The sequence below is a fragment of the Vicia villosa genome, linkage group LG6 (genome assembly GCF_029867415.1).
Source record: "Vicia villosa cultivar HV-30 ecotype Madison, WI linkage group LG6, Vvil1.0, whole genome shotgun sequence".
Classification (NCBI taxonomy): domain Eukaryota; kingdom Viridiplantae; phylum Streptophyta; class Magnoliopsida; order Fabales; family Fabaceae; genus Vicia; species Vicia villosa.
The window spans coordinates 102,272,768-102,291,793 of record NC_081185.1 but is presented as its reverse complement, the minus strand read 5'-3'; the positions used below and the strand labels follow the sequence as shown (position 1 = coordinate 102,291,793).

At 32.7% G+C, this 19,026-nt stretch overlaps 1 protein-coding gene across 1 annotated transcript; it reads right to left on the bottom strand.

Moving 5' to 3' along the window:
• Positions 1–860: 860 nt before the first annotated feature.
• Positions 861–2,877, bottom strand: LOC131609437 (putative GDP-L-fucose synthase 2). The gene is made up of 3 exons (XM_058881128.1): positions 2,667–2,877; positions 2,513–2,564; positions 861–2,058 (listed from the first exon to the last, which is right to left on the bottom strand). Exons 2-3 carry the CDS (start codon positions 2,532–2,534, stop codon positions 1,103–1,105), a joined length of 978 nt encoding a protein of 325 aa, XP_058737111.1. The 5' UTR covers positions 2,535–2,564; positions 2,667–2,877; the 3' UTR covers positions 861–1,102.
• Positions 2,878–19,026: the final 16,149 nt, after the last annotated feature.

Genomic DNA, 19,026 nt, shown 5'->3' with positions numbered 1-19,026 from the left:
AACACTTAGGCTTTTACTTTGTTGTTGCAATTTGGCCCCTAGAAAATGGTACGGCTCGGGGGTGCCAACTTTCTCACCACATGAGTTTGCCCTAACTTTTCCTACCCCATTCTTAGGTGGACCGGTTTCTTCCAGAGCCCAATTAAAATTATGACCGGCATCTTGGGTGGACCGGTCTTTTCCCTATGGCCAAAATGGGCGGAATATGACATTTCGCCAACCCTACTTCTCACACACAATATTGTCGTGTGGACGTATTTTTCCATTATCAAACTATTCAAATTGTTTAATGACATTACCAAACATGGTTTGGTTCACATAAGACCAAGTCAAACAATGGTTTAGTCCACACTATTGAGCTGATAATGATAAATCTTCATGTTCAATTGATAAATCTTCATATTCAACTCAGACAACATATTACCTACTTGGCTCTTGAGAGTCGCCAAGTTAATTGTAGCTTTTCAAAATTGATTTGCATCATAAAGGCAATAGAACGAAGCTAGCATTGGCAGTAAAATGAACGGACATACATCAAGACTAAGAAAATGACTCAAACTAAACACCAAAGTGTGGCAGCACAATTCCACTTAACTTTAAACACCAGAAACTATGATACACTGGTACATCATTTTCCTCCTGTGCTGTTAAATGATAGAATATATGATGCGGCGATACCACATTTTCTTTTTCTTCTGCCCGTACACGATTCCACATTTTCTTTTTCTTCTGCCCGTACTCGATTCGTTCCAATATAAAGAAAATGACTCAAACTATGCAAAAAATGGCACAAGAATAATTTGGTAGAATAGAACACCAAAAAACTGCTAAGGGAAACACACTTTTGAAACAAAACCATATGAACATGAAATAGCATCTGTTCATGGTCTTTAACAATGGCCTTCATTATCATGATATATTGAACAAGAAAAACAAAATTAAAAATAGCACAGAAGTATTCATCCTACATAATTGGTACAGAAAAATTGTTCATACACTGTTACCGGATAACAATTATTTTATAAAAATAACTCTTCATCATAATGAAAAATGACAAATACCTATAAAATATGATAAGATACATTCTGCTCAACCAGGAGAATCATTGTTTGACATTCTCTAAATACCATTTATAGGTATCCACAAGCCCGTCCTTGAGTGAGACTTTCGGTGACCAGCCAAGGGCTGCAAGTTTCGAGCTATCCATCAGTTTTCTTGGTGTCCCGTCCGGTTTAGTACTATCCCAAACGAGATCGCCTTCAAATCCCACCACTTCCTTCATCGACTCCGCTAATTCCTTAATAGTAACTTCTTTTCCACTTCCTACATTCAAATGCTCAAGTCCACTATACTTTTCCATCATGAAGACAACCGCATCAGCCAAATCGTCAACGTGCAAAAACTCCCTCAATGGACTCCCTGTACCCCACACCACTACCTCCTTGGCATTATTGACTTTCGCCTCGTGAAACCTCCTCATCAAAGCAGGTAGAACATGCGAATTCTCGGGATGGAAATTGTCATTTGGTCCATATAAGTTGGTCGGCATCCCTGAAATTGCATCCCACTTGTGCTGAATTCTGTAAGCCTGGCACATTTTGATCCCGGCAATCTTGGCAATTGCATACCATTCATTTGTGGGCTCCAAGGGGCCAGTAAGCAAAGCGTCCTCCGGGATCGGCTGTGGTGCAAATTTAGGGTAAATGCAAGAGGAACCCAAAAACAACAACTTCTTAGCACCGTTACGATAAGCAGAATCAATAACATTGGTCTGGATTTGGAGGTTGATGGCAATGAAATCAGCAGGATAGGTGTTGTTGGCATGAATTCCACCAACTTTGGCAGCAGCTACAATGACAAACTCCGGCTTCGTGGAAGCAAAAAAGGCTTCAACATCAGATTGTCGAGTGAGATCAAGCTCCGCATGAGATTTCAAGATAAGATTAGTGAACCCAAGTTGAGTCAGCTTGCGAACAATGGCCGAACCAACAAGACCCCGGTGACCGGAAACAAAAACCTTGGCAGATTTGTCATCTAGAAATGAACTTGATGACAATGCTGCAGCAAATACATACACAAAAATCACAAATTCAGATACTAGAATTCAAAGTAACAGTTTACTTTCTTTTCTTCTTATAGGGTTAGAACTTTTGCCATAATGAGTTAGCATTGTTATTGACTCTTGGATCACTATGATTCATCTAAACAACCACCTTTAAATCTGATAATATTCAATATTCATCATTATTATTACTAACTATGAAACATGGACACCGGAAACACGAAACCGACACTAAGACGTCACCGGTAATAATATTCAAATTAAACTTAATCACAAGCATCAGTGTCGAATTTGGACACCAGTGACACAGACACACCGTTTTTCAGAGGCGTCGGTGTTATACATTGATTTCTACTTTACTAATCTAAGAATTAAAGGATTCAAACAGTTTCAATTTTCAATAAACAGAATCAAAGAGAGGAAACACATTTATAAGAGAAAAATAATAACCGTTGTTGTCTTGGCTACCCATTTTTTCCACTTCCAAATTCCAAATCAAATCCTGAAAAGAATCACTTTTTGATTAGCATTTCAAAAGTTAACAAAAACCCACTTCCAAAATAACGAAACAACAAGAGGGGTGAAGAAAAAATTGAAACTTTACCGAAAATTTGAAGCGAGCAAAAGGAACTGAGAGGCCAAAATGAACGATTTTTGGGTAAGAGAGAATCCGATCCAACGGCTGAACTGAACTCCGGTGAATTGGAGTCAGTTAGTGGAAGCTGAGATCTGAATGATTCCGATTTCACTTTCTCTCACTTTTTATGCTATTGTGCTCAACTGTGTAAATTGGATTTACTTGCTTATAGATTTTTTGTCTTTGAGTAATTAAGAATTCACAATTATATAGGGTACTGTCAAACTAATCCTAATTAATTATAGGACAAAACTTAACTACAATTCTTTAGGTGTGGTTCTTAGTATTTTTCAATGAAAATATGACAAATATACTTAAATATGATTTATTGAGTGTAAATAGGAGAAATTAACATACGTGTAACAGAAAATTATACACTTATCATAACTTTATTGAAAAATAGTAAAAACTACACTTAAAGAATTGTCCCTAAATTTTGTCCTTAATTATGTTGTAATTCCCTCTCAAATAAATCACTTTATAATTTAACTATTTATTGTTCCTATTAATTTCATGGTTAAAATAAATAAATAAATCAATTTAATTTTTATATTTATTTACTTTCTATCAATTTAATTCCTAATACTACTGTATTGTCTTAATGAATCGTTTCCTTTAAGTTTTGATGATAAACATTTTAATGTTGATGATTTAATTGTATATGCAAATACTTTAACAATCAAATTAACAGGGATGTCTAACGGTGAATGAGTTTGATGTTTAAGATTTTGAATAATTTGTACATTTGTACCAATTACTCGTTTAGACTTTATTGTAAAGGTTTACAATTTAAAGATAATAGAATCGACTTTGAAACAATCAACTAAAGGGACAAATGTTAGACGATCATGTAAGATATGTTATATCTGAATGTCTCTAGAGGTCGGTCAACCCTAGTTCGACGTGTCTTTATGGCGTTTATGTCTCTTGATCTATAGTGCTTCCTAAGAATTAGATGACTCAATTTTTTGCAAATTGAACCTTGACCCAATTTTAAACAGTCCCCCTCTCTCCAAGTCTTAGTTGGCTAACTTAAGTTATGGCTTGTCATTGAGTTAATGGCAGTAATATGTCCATCGACATACATGAACATGATTGCTTCCCCTTGCAAGTTGGGATTAATTTTTAAAGACATACGTAGACTGGGAATTTGATTTGGATTATCGGCTCTGGCTGCTGCTTTATCACGAGATTCATCGACTACCTTTGGAAGCTTGAGTGGTAAATGTCACATGTTTTTCACCCTTTAAAATTTGTTGGTGCTCGAAGGACGTAATGTGGCTTCTTCCTACATGCATGTTTTTATTAATCTCAATGCACGATGTGGATTATCTTGACCTTTAGGTCTCCCCCTCATGTCATGTTACTCTCAAATCCGAGTTCAGGTGGCCTAGGGTAAGACACACATTAATTATTTTGCAGAGGTTAAGGTGTGATGGTGATTTCTACAAAACTTGAGTTATTTTTAAATGACACGTCATCACTACATTAGCCCTTTGCGGCCTTTTGAACTCTTAGTCTCCCAATTCCTGAATCTTTTGGCTTCTGATATTATTCGGTCAGTTGGGAATGCATATAAAAAAGGGATCCTTCATACGTTGTTCTTTTTTTTCCTTTGTTTCTGTCTTCATTATTTCTTTTATCTTTGCCTTTTTTTATTGAGAGCTTCACTTCACAACGAGTCTATTTGTTGGCTAGATAATTCCATTATGCAACAAAAACTCATCTTTCTTTAATTGATAAGTTCTTTTTTTGCAATCATTGATCTATTACTCGTAGTAACTTTGTTATGTTTATATATGTATGATATACTATCATCCTTTTGAGCTATATTTTGTTTATCACTTTCAATGGTGCTTATTCATAGCCATAGGTATTCATATGTTGTATGGTGTTATGATATGAACGTCCATTGGCTACTTATGCCTTAATAGGTGGTAGTGCCACCCTATAAGGTGATAGACTAAACACTTGTTGGTTACTTCCGGCTGAATGAGAGGTGACACTACCATAGGTGCTAACTCTAAATCTGAGGGATAAGGGTTATCGAGTAACGTGGATTGCAAAAACCTTAAGAGCAATTTTCTTAAATTTTTTATTCATGTGATGAGGAAGTTGATTCTAGGACCCTGCATGATGGATAGTCAAGACCTTTACTTGGACTCATCCATTCATTGTGTGAACAAGTTAGAGATGGGAAATGCGCTCAAATACCCCTAGTGGACGGATCATGGACCCGTGAATGGTTTCTTTTCGTCCTAACATACACATAAATTATTTGAGGATACCCTATATATAGTATGAACTATCTGAACATTAACGTTATAGTCCTTTCTTGGAAGTGGGGAAGCTTGTAGATAGGGGTGTAGATATGCCAATATTTGGTGACCGTATATGTAGTTGATACAGAAATTATTCATTCCCTTTGTACGATATTTTGTTATGTGGGATAGGGTATTGTCATCCCTTCTTGAAATTCGAATAAAGACTCTTTGAAACATATTTATGACGCGCCTTCTTAGTTGCACCCTAATTGTTGGGGGTTCATATCCATTCCTTTTAATACCTTAGTGCGTACCTTTAAATATATTTTAGGATTTTAGTGTCTCCCTTGAGGATTTCAAATATCTCTACATTATCATTAAACCCTTGAATGCTACAATCTATAAGGTGATATGTGTTAGGACCATATTGTTAAATATTGAAGTAACTTTTTTATGCCTGTGCTAGAAGAGGTTCTCACGGTTCTAGTCAGGGGACTATTTTAAATTGTGTCAGAAAATGATGATTTATGAGGACATAGATTTATCTTAGTATCATCAGACCTACATAAGCATGATTAAGGAGTTTGTTTTGTTTATCCATTCTTTTGATTAAACATCTTCTATTGATAAAGAAATGGGTAATGTGGTGATGAAAAATCTCTACATAGATACCCAAACTCTAGTGATTATTGTGAACCATGACAAAGCATTCTCCATTATTGGTGTGCACTGTATTGTGAACTCATGATGTACGATATATTATGGATCAACATCTTGAATAACTTTTTGCACTACCGCTTTATTTTCTTTTAGGATATATATAGATGAAGAAGGTGGATGCCAAGGGAGGTGCTACAACCTTTTGCAATGATGTTTTCCTCATAGTGTAGATTATAGGCTCAACAACATTATTTTCAATTTAAACATTTAACCAAGATAGATCCTCATAATCAAAACTAAATCATATTGAGTTTGGACTCTGCCATACCCATCTTTAATCAACCACTTTATATTAGTATCAATATCATTCATGAGCATATGATCAATCACATCATCATTATCATAGTACTTTTTCCGAAGTCTCTTTATACTTAAATGAAAATCAAGTTTTGCAACATCTAATTTTCAAGGACCGCATAAAAATGGAAGGCAATAATGTAACAAACTGCGCCATCATCCTTTTTTGGATGACAAAATTAATCCTCTTAAAAATCACGTTCACAGTTCTAGGAGACACAACATTTCTATGCACGGGCCTTTAGAATCTCTATAAAAGATCCACTGCATGTAGTTCTAGGAAACTAAAAATATCATATGCAAATGGTATAAAAGCAGGATGAGTTTCAAAACATGCTTTCTCATATTTTACCACTTCACTTGAAACAACTTTGAGGAATTCCTATCCCATAGTAATTTTTTTTGTCCTTAGTCCTATAATTGGGGAAATCCTAGTAAATTTTATATATGCATGTTTCTTTCCTATCCACTCGTACACCAGAATAGTTGTTGGCCTAAGCATTGATCTTCCCTCTTATGGGTTGGTCAAGAAATTAACAGGTGCCTATTTCTTCATAGATATTATCGGCCTTTCAAAAAGGACATCCCTAACAAAGTCATGCCGATATTTGAAGCTCTAAAGTTCCCTATAATGAACTGAGTGTTTCCCAAATGTATCAAAACACTCTTTACAACAAATAGGGCATAACTCATTAATAGGAAATAAGGGTATCATAAGGCGATATTTAAGGATAGTATGATACTCTACCATTTACATATGTTGTCCTAACCCATCATAGAAATATTCAAGGGAAATTCCAAGCATGTGTCGTTTGCAAACAACAAAAAATTGCTTCCAGTCTTGTGGTTATGTCAAACTTTATTTTCATGTCCTAAACACTTTTATTAAAATGGGCACTCGCCAAAATATTTTGGACTTTAAGGGAATGATATCATTTATAGTAAAACTGCTAAGGTCAAAACCTAGAATCTTACAACTAATACCATTCAAAACTTTGTCAAAATGAAGGTTCATACCACATCTCTCATTGTCTCTCAATATCAATCATCAACTACTTATATGCTCAACATTACCTCAATTAGGTTCAAACTCAATATTTTAATGGTAAGCAACTACATATTTGGTGTCTAACTCTACAACTGGTCTAAAATCAAGAGCATAATTGTATGTGGGAACAATGATGGTTGTAGAGGCAACTTTAATTTTTCATAGATGTAATTCATAGCACTTCCACCTCCACATCAATTGAAGATGCACTAATTCTTACTAAGGAGGAAGACATTTTCTTCACTCAAGCGCTATCATGACTGCTATGCCCATTAATGACGATAAATGATACTTTTATTTTTAAATCTAAAGTAAAAAAAAAAGTTTGAAAAAAAATAAGTTTTATAAATAGTATAAGTTATATAGTTATTATACTAGTATGTGATAGAACACAAGTGTACTATCATATCACAGTAGTAAAAATATCGTTCCTCTAGAGACTGTTTAGATTACTATTTTTTACTTGTTCGATGATTAGCTAAAACTAGGTGTTGGATGATTTGGTTAATTAAAATTTTTTATATAAAGAATAGTCTTATTATCATGATTATTTACATCTGATTTAATCATGTAAACTCTCGTTTCCCATATGTAATGAGAATTCAAAAATTGCATAAATAAAATAGATAAAAATAACCATATCTTCTATCAAAGCATATGATTGTACCTTGAACCAATGAATCACCTACTTTTGTAGCATTGATCTATTCATTCAGGATCCTTTAAGAAAATTTATTTTGTTAAAAGTGAAGAATTTTTCTTGATTAACTCAAAGAAATTCTCATAGCCTTGATTTAATTGTTCGACTCTTTAGATCAAATATCATTCCTCACCTTTCAGTGTCTCGAATGATATCTAATGCTATCCTACTTTCATAGAGATATATGTGAAAAAAACTAAAAGGTCAAAGCAATCTTGTATTTTCTCATAACAAAATTTGAACTAGAAGTCTACATGAGGTATGTCGTTTAGACAATCCTCACGATCCTAAGTCTACGATGAAATTACACACTCACTATAATAGAAAATGCAAAAACAATTATTAGCATGCAGATTTCATACAAAGTAAAATACTAAGTATATTAAGGCAAAAATTATAGAATCTGATACTGAAAATGCAAAAAATAAAAGCAACAAAACATGCTCTTCAAATTACAAAGGAAATGGAAATTGCGTAGAAAACTAAAATTATGTAAAATGTCTAGAGTGTGAGTCAGAGCTAAAATGACGTTTACAACATGATTATATAGTCTCTATGACCTAATAATGCTCAATAATTTGCAGTTAAACATGTGGCTCTATGTGGTTGCAGGTTCATCATCAATTAGGTTTTGATGATGACAATTGGTGAAGCAACAACTTTGAAGATAACAATTCCACATCTCAAACGAATTGTGGATTTCCATATTTATATGTGATAGGGGATTAAATTCAACTGTCAAAGTAAACCTTCTAATGATGGAACACGATCAAGAAGATATCTAAAGCCTCATCAGTCAAAAGATTCAAGTTCCAATTGAAATGTTAAGTCATGGTTGTATCCAGTAAGGGAACGTGGAGATTTGAAATTGTGAAAGTATGAAAGCTCACTTGATCATGTGCTTCGCGTTTTATAATGACCAGTTAAAATGTAAAACGTCAAGAATAAGTCTTGACGTATTATGTCAATCACATATACAGAGAAAAGTCTTTTAAAGCCTTTATTATTTCTTAAAATCTCTTGAAACCCAATCTAGGTTTATGTCGAATTGACTAAGAAGTAATTTTAATAAATTGGAAAAGTTTTCATTTACTAATCGATTAAAGACTTGGTCCATCAATTAGATCAAGGGAAATAACCTCTTGATCAATTAGAAAAAATTTTAAATTAAACAATTTGTTGTTAATTACGACAAAATTCAATATCAATTTGTGAGGCAAAGAAAAGTAGCAACCACAATAAATGGTCTACAACAATAATAATCCGTACACAGATAATATAACAGATTAAGGCGAGAAAAAATGAAGGTTTAATTACCAAGTTCGATAAAACGATCTACTCTGGAGGAGAGAGTAGCTCTCAAATTCACTATACTCAGAAAATTGTTGCAAGAGATTTCATATGAGTTACAAAAAAATAGTCTTTGCAGTTCCTAAAGAACAAATCTTATTTTCTACCCAAGTGTTTTCTAACCTCTACAACTCTCAATATAAGAATCACTCAAACCCAAGGTGTTTAGAAGTATTACTCAAAATCCTTAGACAACTCCAAAGGTTTTCCAATAACCTTTGTCTTTCTAAGTTTTCCCTTGGAATTCCCTAAACCCTTATTTCTCCCTTTTCTTAAAAGCACTAAAATTGTCACACTATAATAATAGAAGAGATACATATTTAGGGTTAAATAAGTTTTTGGTCCCTATAAATATTGCAGTTTTATTTTTAATCCCTCCTGGGTTTTGACAACGGTTTTAACTAGTTTTGGCAACTGTTTTTTTTGTAAAAACCGTTGTAAAGGCAGGGAGGACTAAAAATGAAAACTGCAATATTTATAGGACCAAAAACTTATTTAATCCTTTATAATAGGCAAAATCTAACAAATCTAAAACATATCTCCTTAATTGTTAGAATAAAAGATATTATTATAATCTTATGATATCTCTCAAATATTATAAATATCTTATAATATCTTTTAGAATATTATAAATATATATCTTATAATATCTTTTTGGAATATTATAAATATATATCTTATAATATCTTTTAGAATATTATAAATATCTTATAATATATTTTTATATTAATTTATATGATCTCCAAATTAATATAAATATTATAACATTAATGAATGGACCAATGAACCGAACCGATCGAGTTTGATATCTATGCCGTTTGGACCAAATTACTTTTTGACTTTTTGATTTCTGACAATCTCAAAATATATTTTCTTTCTCTTCGTCAACAAAGGTTTTAAGACATATTTACAACAATCTTCACCTTGACTTTAAACCGTGTTGGTACCAATTTAACAATCAACAACATTGTTGCTCTCTACCAAGTTGAAACTTTAATAAATAACCTTGATCAAATTAAAACAACCATTGATTTTTGATCTTGCCACTTGCATCCACTTGTTTCCAATTACCCTTTTATGCCTAGGTAATTTAACAAGCCCTCAAGTATGATTTTTCAATCACCCTTGACTCCACCTGTTTTCAAATGCTTCCCTAAAAGTTTTTCTTCTTTTATTTTGCAGTCCTTCAACCACATTAAAAACATAATATCCAAGGCTAGCATAACCGTCCATTTGAGATGCTACAATAACCCTCCTTACCTTACCATATGTCAAAAGATAATCATAGATCTCTGTAACTGTTCTTTCACTACTGCTAGCATCCATAGTAGGAAACTCCACCTCAAACCGAGTTTTCTCCGTTTTAGTTTCTACTTGTTTTCTCCCTTGGTTTTCCCTATTCTTCTTTTGAAGAAATTCTCTACCAACCAAGTAAGTTGTTTTAACATCAACTCTTCCCCAAAAATTCAATAACAACTCAGCGGTAACATGCATTTTTATCCCTTGATTTATGTAAAATTAATTATACTCCTCGGAAACTTTCTCAAGGCATTTATAACGCCTTAAACTCAAATCCCATAGTTCTTCCTTGTCATGAAAGCCTCCACCAATTAACAATGAATTAATAACAACATTTGAATCTTCTAAAATATATAGACTACATATTTTAGACCCTTTAGCAATAATCAGTTCATCACGCAAAATCTTCAACACTTCATGTTCAACTCTAGTACAATAGCCTAAATCATCAAACATACTTATAAATAACAAATTTTGCTTGAATTCTGGAACATACCTCACATTGTGAATAAGAAGTTCACGATTATCAAACATTTTAAGTCTAGCCGTACCAATACCATGAACCTTGCAAGCATTATTATCACCAAGGTGAACTACTCCATCTTGCACCATCTTTAAAGTTTCAAAGTATTATATTCTTGGACACATGTGCTAAGAGCAACTTGAGTCAATGACTCAACTTTCTTACGTTTCCAAACTCGATACTACTAGTACATCGACATCCTCATAACTTTCCTTACTCAAGGAAACAATAGCTTGAACAGAATCTTCATTGCCCTTTATCTCAGGACAATCCCTTTTAAAGTGACAGATTTTTTGACAATTAAAATATTTTACCTTTGAGTTGTCACACCTCTTTGATTTGGACATCCCTTTATGCTCACCTTCTCCTCTTGACACATTTAAGCCTTCATCACTATCTTCAATCTTAAAATGTTTCGACTTTGAAAATTCTTTGGATTTCACTGCCGTTTGGACTTCATCCAAATTAATAGTACATTCCTTACCATAAAGAAGGGTATCCTTAAAGTGCTCAAAGGATATGAGTAATGCACTCTACAAGATCAAAGCCTTGTCCTCATCATCAATCTTCACTTTAATATTCTTAAGATCATCGTTATTCTTGTGAAATTCTGTAAGCTATTCAACTATGGATTTGTACTCCACCACTCGGAATGAATAGAGTTGCTATTTCAGACACAATCTATGAGCTAAAGACTTTGTTATATACAATGATTCAATTTTTACCCACATAGCAACCGCAGTTTATCCCCTGGGAACTTCTCTTAGAACTTTATCCTCGAGGCACAAGATAATGGCACTCTTGGGCTTATCCATCATCTCGGTTTTCTGTACCTGTGTAAGTTTTGCAGGCATCAATGCTTCACTATTCAAAACATCGATATACTTCTCTTGAATAAAAATTTGCTTGCATATTAATTTTCCACAACCCGAAGTCGTTGTTACCGGAAAATCTTTCGATCTCACATCTACTAACCATGGAGCTCACTTGTCAACAATACTTCTTTGTTTCACGCTCATTGCACCACTTGTTATGAATCTTATTGTTAATTATGACAAAATTCAATATCAATTTGAATGGCAAAGAAAAGTAGCAACCAAAATAAATGGTCTACAACAATAATAATCCGTACACAGATAATGTAACAGAATAAGGCGAGAAAAATACGAAGGTTTGTTTACCTAGTTCAAAAAGTTGTTACAAGAGATTACAAATGAGTTACAAGAAAATAGCCTTCGCAGTTCCCAAAGAACAAACCTTATTTTCTACCCAAGTATTTCCTAACCTCTCCAACCCTCAATATAAGAGTCACTCAAACCCAAGGTGTTTAGAAGTATTTCTCAAAATCCTTAAATAACTCCAAAGGTTTTTCAAAAATCTTTGCCTTTCTAAGTTTTCCCTTAGAATTCTCTAAACCCTTATTTCTCCCTTTTTCTCTAAAGCACTAAAATTGTTACACAATAATAACAGAAGAGATACATATTTATAATAACCAAAATTCAACAAATCTATAACAAATCCCATAACATATCTCCTTAATTATTAGAATAAACAATATTATTATAATCTTATAATATCTCTCAAATATTATAAATATCTTATAATATCTCTTAGACCATTATAAATATATATCTTATAATATCTTTTAGAATATTATAAATATATATCTTATAATATCTTTTAGAATATTATAAATATATATCTTATAATATCTTTTAGAATATTATAAATATCTTATAACATATTTTTATATTAATTTATATGATCTCCAAAATAATATAAAATATTTTAACATTAATGAAGGATCAATGAACTGAACCTATCGAGTTCGATACCTGCTCACACCAAACTACTTTTTGACTTTCTGATTTCTAACAATCATAAAATATATATTTTTTTCTCCGTCAACAAAGATTTTAAGACATATTTACAACGCAATTAATACATATAACCATTTTAGGGTTTCTATTTTGGATCAAGGTTGTCATATTTTGAAGTGATGAAAATGTGAATGCTCGTCTGATCCTATTCTTTATGTCTTTGAGTGACCAATTAAAATGTAAAAGATCAAGAGTAAGTATTGACATACTATGACACACACACACACAGAGAGAGAGAGAGAGAGAGAGAGAGAGAGAGAGAGAGAGAGAGAGAGAGAGAGAGAGAGAGAGAGAGAGGTCTTTTAAATTCTCTCTTATTTCTTAAAATCTCTTAAAAACCTATTTAGCCTTATGTGAAATTGATTAAGAAGTAATTCTAATCAATTGTGAACGTTTTTATACGGTCTACTCGATTAATAACTTGGTTCAGTCAATTAGAGCAAGATAAATAACATTTTAATCAATTAGAATTTTTTTTAAGTCAAACATATATAAATCTCTTATACATGTTTTCTGTTTATTATCTCTTTATTTTCCACTGTTTTATTTTTTTACACTTAATTTCTTGTTCTCCTTCTCTTCGATTCTCTTCCTTTTACTTATTTCACTTACTAATCTTTGTTTGATTAATAAAATTATCTTAAATATTTTTATGAATCAAAATTTTATAATTGAATCTTGATTTTCAAACAACATAATTTACCCTTATTTGGTATTTGAAATGACTTCACCCACAAAACTTTGGCTCAAGAACTCGTGGGACCACTTGAACCTATTCCCCTACCTTCTTAATTACCTCACCCACACTCTTAATTAGTTTATTAATTTTGTGTTATTATTTAGTTAAAATACATATCTTGCTTGCTAACTAGTGTCACATTCGTTCAAAAAGCCAGTCGTTCCAAGTTTTGGTGAGTTCTTTAAAGTATTTATTAATATTTTCTTTACAATTTAATACTATTAAAATTTGAAAAAATAAAATGAAGATAAATATTAAAATACCATTACACAAGTTATGCAAAATTTATATCATATTCAATTTTTTTGTAAATTATATTTATCACTGTAATCATGAAATATGTTTGGATATTAAAGATAAATATTTTAAATATAAAAAAAAAAATATAACACCTCTCCAATTGTTTACAAAGAATAGAGGTAGTGGTTAAAAAGTTACGTAGAAACGTGGAAACTTCCTTGAAATAATTAAGAGTTTTTGGAAAGTGTCCCTACAATCAAAGGAAGATTCACAGCATATCCTGCCAACCAAGTTAGCTTCCATCGTACTTGTTTTTTTATTGGTTTGTTTATATTTTATGTCCTTAATTGAAAGTGCTACATTTTATTATATTTAAGTTGTAGTTATTCCTTAAACTTTTGAAAATAGTTATTTTTACTTTGGATTTCAGATATTAATAATATTTCGAGATTTACATAGCTCATCACACATTTTATGCCGTTATTGATTGTGTGTTCATCCGATCTTATCAAATAATATGAATTTTAAATTTATAAAAAAATCTTTAATTTCACATTGATTTGAGATAGAATCTTAAAAAATTTTATATAAAGTTATCTTACAAGATAATTTTGTAAGAATGACTTAAGTCAAATTTTAATATGGTATAAGAGTATATCCATCAAACCTTATGTCATTCACCGTTTAAATCCATACACCAAGTCTAAAAAGAGTGCTTGATGTGAGGGGATCAATTGAGAAAATTTCAAACTCCACATTGTTTAGAAATAGAGTCTTGAAATCAATTTTGTAAAGATGAGTTACGTAAAAATCAAATACAAAAAGAATATCGGGCATGAGAGGTCTATTGAGAAGATTCTACACATTGGTTGAAAATAGAGCCTTTAAAACCAATATTATAAAAAAGACTTAGGTTAAATTTTAATAAAATATAATAATTTTATTAAAATTATTTACAATTAGTAATTACATTAACAAAATTTAATTTTTCAATAGTCAAATAGAAGATCCTTAGCGAATAGGATAAAACCTACCTTAAGAGTATTAATAAAAATACTCGTAGGATAAAATTTACATTATGGATCTGAATATAAACACTTATAATTGTAGTAAATAGATAAAAATGTGGGTATATACCAGAAATGTACAACAGCGGAAGCAGAATCGGAAATTTAAGTATTGTATTGGGATGGGGTAGATAGAAGACAGAAGATATATAAAAACTTTTTTATATTATTAAAATTGCGTGCTTACAAAAGAAAAGAAATTCCCTTTATATAGGGATACAAAGGCTTACTATTTAAGTTGGTAAGAGCTGCCTATGATAGCCGGTTTACAAAAATCAAAGATGAATTATTAATGCCGGGTACACATTGGGCCCCATTGTCACAATAATAATTCACAAAATACAAACTTTCTTACAAAAGCTGAAAAATATTCTTTCCCTATTCCAAGCAAAGATGCTTGCATGTGCCTTCTTCCAAGATAAGATTCTTTCTTATCTTTGCTTTTGTCTTTGGCTTCGTTTTTTCTAATAAGATAAGATTCTTTATCTTTTGGAATTATTTATTGGTTTTTGAAATGGTAGACAAGATAAGATTTTTTCTTGTCCATTTCCTTTTGTCTCGAGATTCTATTATCTCTTGGCTTTGTCTTTTGCTTTCTGAATCATTGATTGAATCATTGCATCCCAAAAATCTCCAGCAGTAGGGTCCTCTGCTTGGGCTTCTCCTGCTAAACAATCAAAATTGCTGGAATCAATTGATCCCATAGAAGAGCTACTCTTCATAGATGAACTTTCATCTTTTGATATTTTAGTTGGAAAGGTGGAGAAGAATTGATTTTTCATATAATCCAATGTTCTAACCATAATTTCTTCTTCCGTTTCATTGGGATATTTTCTCTGGAAGAAGTTCTTCAAATTTCCCATACATTTGTTGGGAACTCTGTTCTTTGACTTTATTATTTTTATCTTCAGCTATAGCTGCTTGAATCAGAATAATTTTATTCTGGATTTCTTCAGAACTCATCTTGTTCCACCATTTATAGAAGAAATTTCTTTCTAAAATGGGAATGTTGAATTTATCTTGAGATATGGTGATAGACCATCTCCATATCCAAGGAATCTGAAATTTGGCAAAGAACAAAAGTGGACATTGTCCTGTGATTAAATTATCAGATAAAATATTTATGATAAGTGGACTATTATCACACCAGGGATTATACAAATCAAGTAATTCTTTGGGTAAAATTTTCAAAGACGGACCAAATTTAGTCCACCATTCATAAAACCAATTTGGTACGGGTCTATTAATCATTTATGGATTAATAGAGAAAAACCAAGAATGCTTATTCTTAGGATTTTGATAGTAAAAAGCTTGAGTAAAAGCTTGTACATAGTCCCAATAATTAAAGTAAATATACTTTTGTTCAGCAATTCTTATTGCTTTTTCACCATTTGGGTTGAGACCCAATTATCTTGGTAACAAGATTTTATTAATATGGCATTTACTGAAGTTTATAAAACTTTCAGGATTATTGTTTTGGTAGTGATGAGTAATTGTTACCGATTCGGTAACAGTCAAAAGAATTTCTAGGTGAGGCCTAGATTTTCCATGAAGACCTGGATATCCTCGTGATTCGAGGTATCTTGTTTTGATAGATCATCCATCATTTGGATTTATCTTAATATCTTCTTCATCAACATATATGATTTTTTCAGTTACTGGATTTTGATAAGTGCCAAAATGTACTTATTTTGTGTATGTAAATAGTGGCACTTATCGATACTTTTGTTAATACCGTTTGAGTAATTCCCCGTTTTATGTTTAAATACGTATACTTTGTAAATAGTTGTATTTTCATATACTTTTATACCATTTGATAGTTTTTCTTTTGTTTGTATAGGTATTCATGCTTATTGGAGCCTTGAGGAATAAAGTGTCAAAGGCACGACTTTGATTTCGCAGTTTTGGTGCAAGCCCGCTTAGCCACCATCAAGCGGACTTCCAAAGACTCAAAATAAGGATGACCAAAATCATCATTTTGGTTTCCATTCATTCATTATTGGATAGAGCATTGAATAAGCTTTCCAACGCTTCGAACCGGGCGCAATTCGGAGTTACGGTTCTCGAGTTATGGCGAAAACAAAATCTGATTTTTAGCAGACTCTGCTAAGCGGAGGGGGGTCCGCTGAGCGGAGCTCCAGCGGAGCAAATCAGCGTCTGAATGCAATTTTGAATCCGCTGAGCGGAGGGGGTCCGCTAAGCGGACCTGCTAAGACAGCAGCTCATTAAAAGGGGCAAAAATCACATTTTTAGGTTATGGGTTGGGTATATTTGAGTCCCAACACCATCATTTTCATTCTTAGATCAAGATTAGCTTAGAAAACAACTTCGGAGGTTGCATAAGGATGATCGGGGGTGGATTGAGCGTCGAACGGAGTTGACAAACCGGGAGATCTTCGGTTCATTTCTCTTCTTCTTTGTGTATTTCTCTTTGGTTGGGTTTGTTTGTGTATTTACTTGAATCTTATGTATATTTACCGATTATAATGTTATATTTAACTTGCTTTACGAATCTGTGTTGATGTTATCCTGGATTTTTGCTCTATGCTGGGGATTTGGGGTGCTTTAGAGATAAACTTCTTGAATCCTTATCTAGGATGATAATCTGTTGGTTCTGAACTCTAGAGATAGATTTAGAGCTAGCATTCACTGTTTGTATATGTTCTTAATGCTTTTGTGTTTGAGCGGCGCGCGAGAGATCGCCGACGCGAGAATACGGATGTTCTCGTGACTTCGCGTTAGAGATAACCTTAGTTTTGAGATGATCTCGTTTGTGCTCCAGAGATGGACGCTTATGTGAGAGATACGTGATGACATAGATGAGTATCGTAGGTTGAGTATAATGGGTTGGTAAGTGTATGTTTGTTAAGAGTGAATATATTTACATGCCTGATAAGTTATTTCTCTTCTAAGAATGTGTTTATTCTTTTCCTGTCTATATCTTTGTTTACTTTTTGCTCATTTAATCCAAAGTTCAAAACTGTAGAAACTGTTGAATGGCATCTCTCCATCTCTGAGGACGATAAATCCCGGATCAATATTTCCAAAGCTTGTTTGTTGCTTGCCCTATACTGTATTCAACAAAATGGCGCCGTTGCCGGGGTTGGTTGTGATTGCATCGCAATAGTTTCTGTGGTCTTGAGCTTTGTATATATCGTATAGTTTCACGTGTATATATTTACTTGTACGTGTTTACTTGTTTATGTTCACCATATAGTTACTTGTATATGTTTGCATACAAGCATACTTTGTTGGTGAATGTTGGTGAAACACGTTGATATCGGACCAGTTCGTTATTCAAAATCTTCACTTTTCAACTTGTGAATCCAACATTCACCAATTTTCTCTTTTTGTATAATAATAGTTGTATGTGTATCATGTTTGTATATATGTGTTTGTTCGTGTACATAATTGTATATTTTCGTTTTCTTTTATGTTTGTATAACTGCTGTATATATTTGTACCTGTAACGTTTGTTGAGTGGTTGGTTAGGACCCTTTCTTTAGGTTTGTGCGGTGAGACGTCACCATGGCATGACGAGAGGAGACTACTTTCCAAACACCAAAACAATAAAGGCGTCGAGCTAACGACGTAAAACAAGCGCTTGTTGGGAGGCACCCCAACGGTTGTAAATATTGTTTATATTTAGGATTAAGAAGTATTTAGGTGAAGTGGAGGAAAATTGGAACAGCTGTTTCTGTTATGGTTTTTTTGTCATCCGCTAAGCGAGCCTAGCTCCGCTAAGCGATGACAGTAAAATTTTGTTTTCTTGCTTTGTACCAGTGGGGTTCCTATTCCACTTGGTTCACTCATTTTTCCCACTTTCACCAAGGCTATTTAGTAGTAGATACTAGTTTTATTTTTCTAATTCTTTTATTGGTTTTTTGTACTCGAATTTTGTCGGTAATTCGAAGATTTTTGAGGTGATTTTCCAAAGCTTGAGTGTTTCAACTTGCGGATGTATGGTAGGATATTGTTTTTGAAGTTGTATCATTCAAGGTACTCATTTATCGCTTTCTATAGCATAACATGTTTATGAAACTTTTCATTTGTACAATTACCATACCATTCATTCTTTTGCATTACTTGCTTGTTGATTGAATCACTTTAGTTCCCAAACCATAAATGTGAGGAAGCTTTCCATTGTTTACATATATGCTAGAGGCCACAATCTTTGTTTTAACTGGATTTTATTATGCT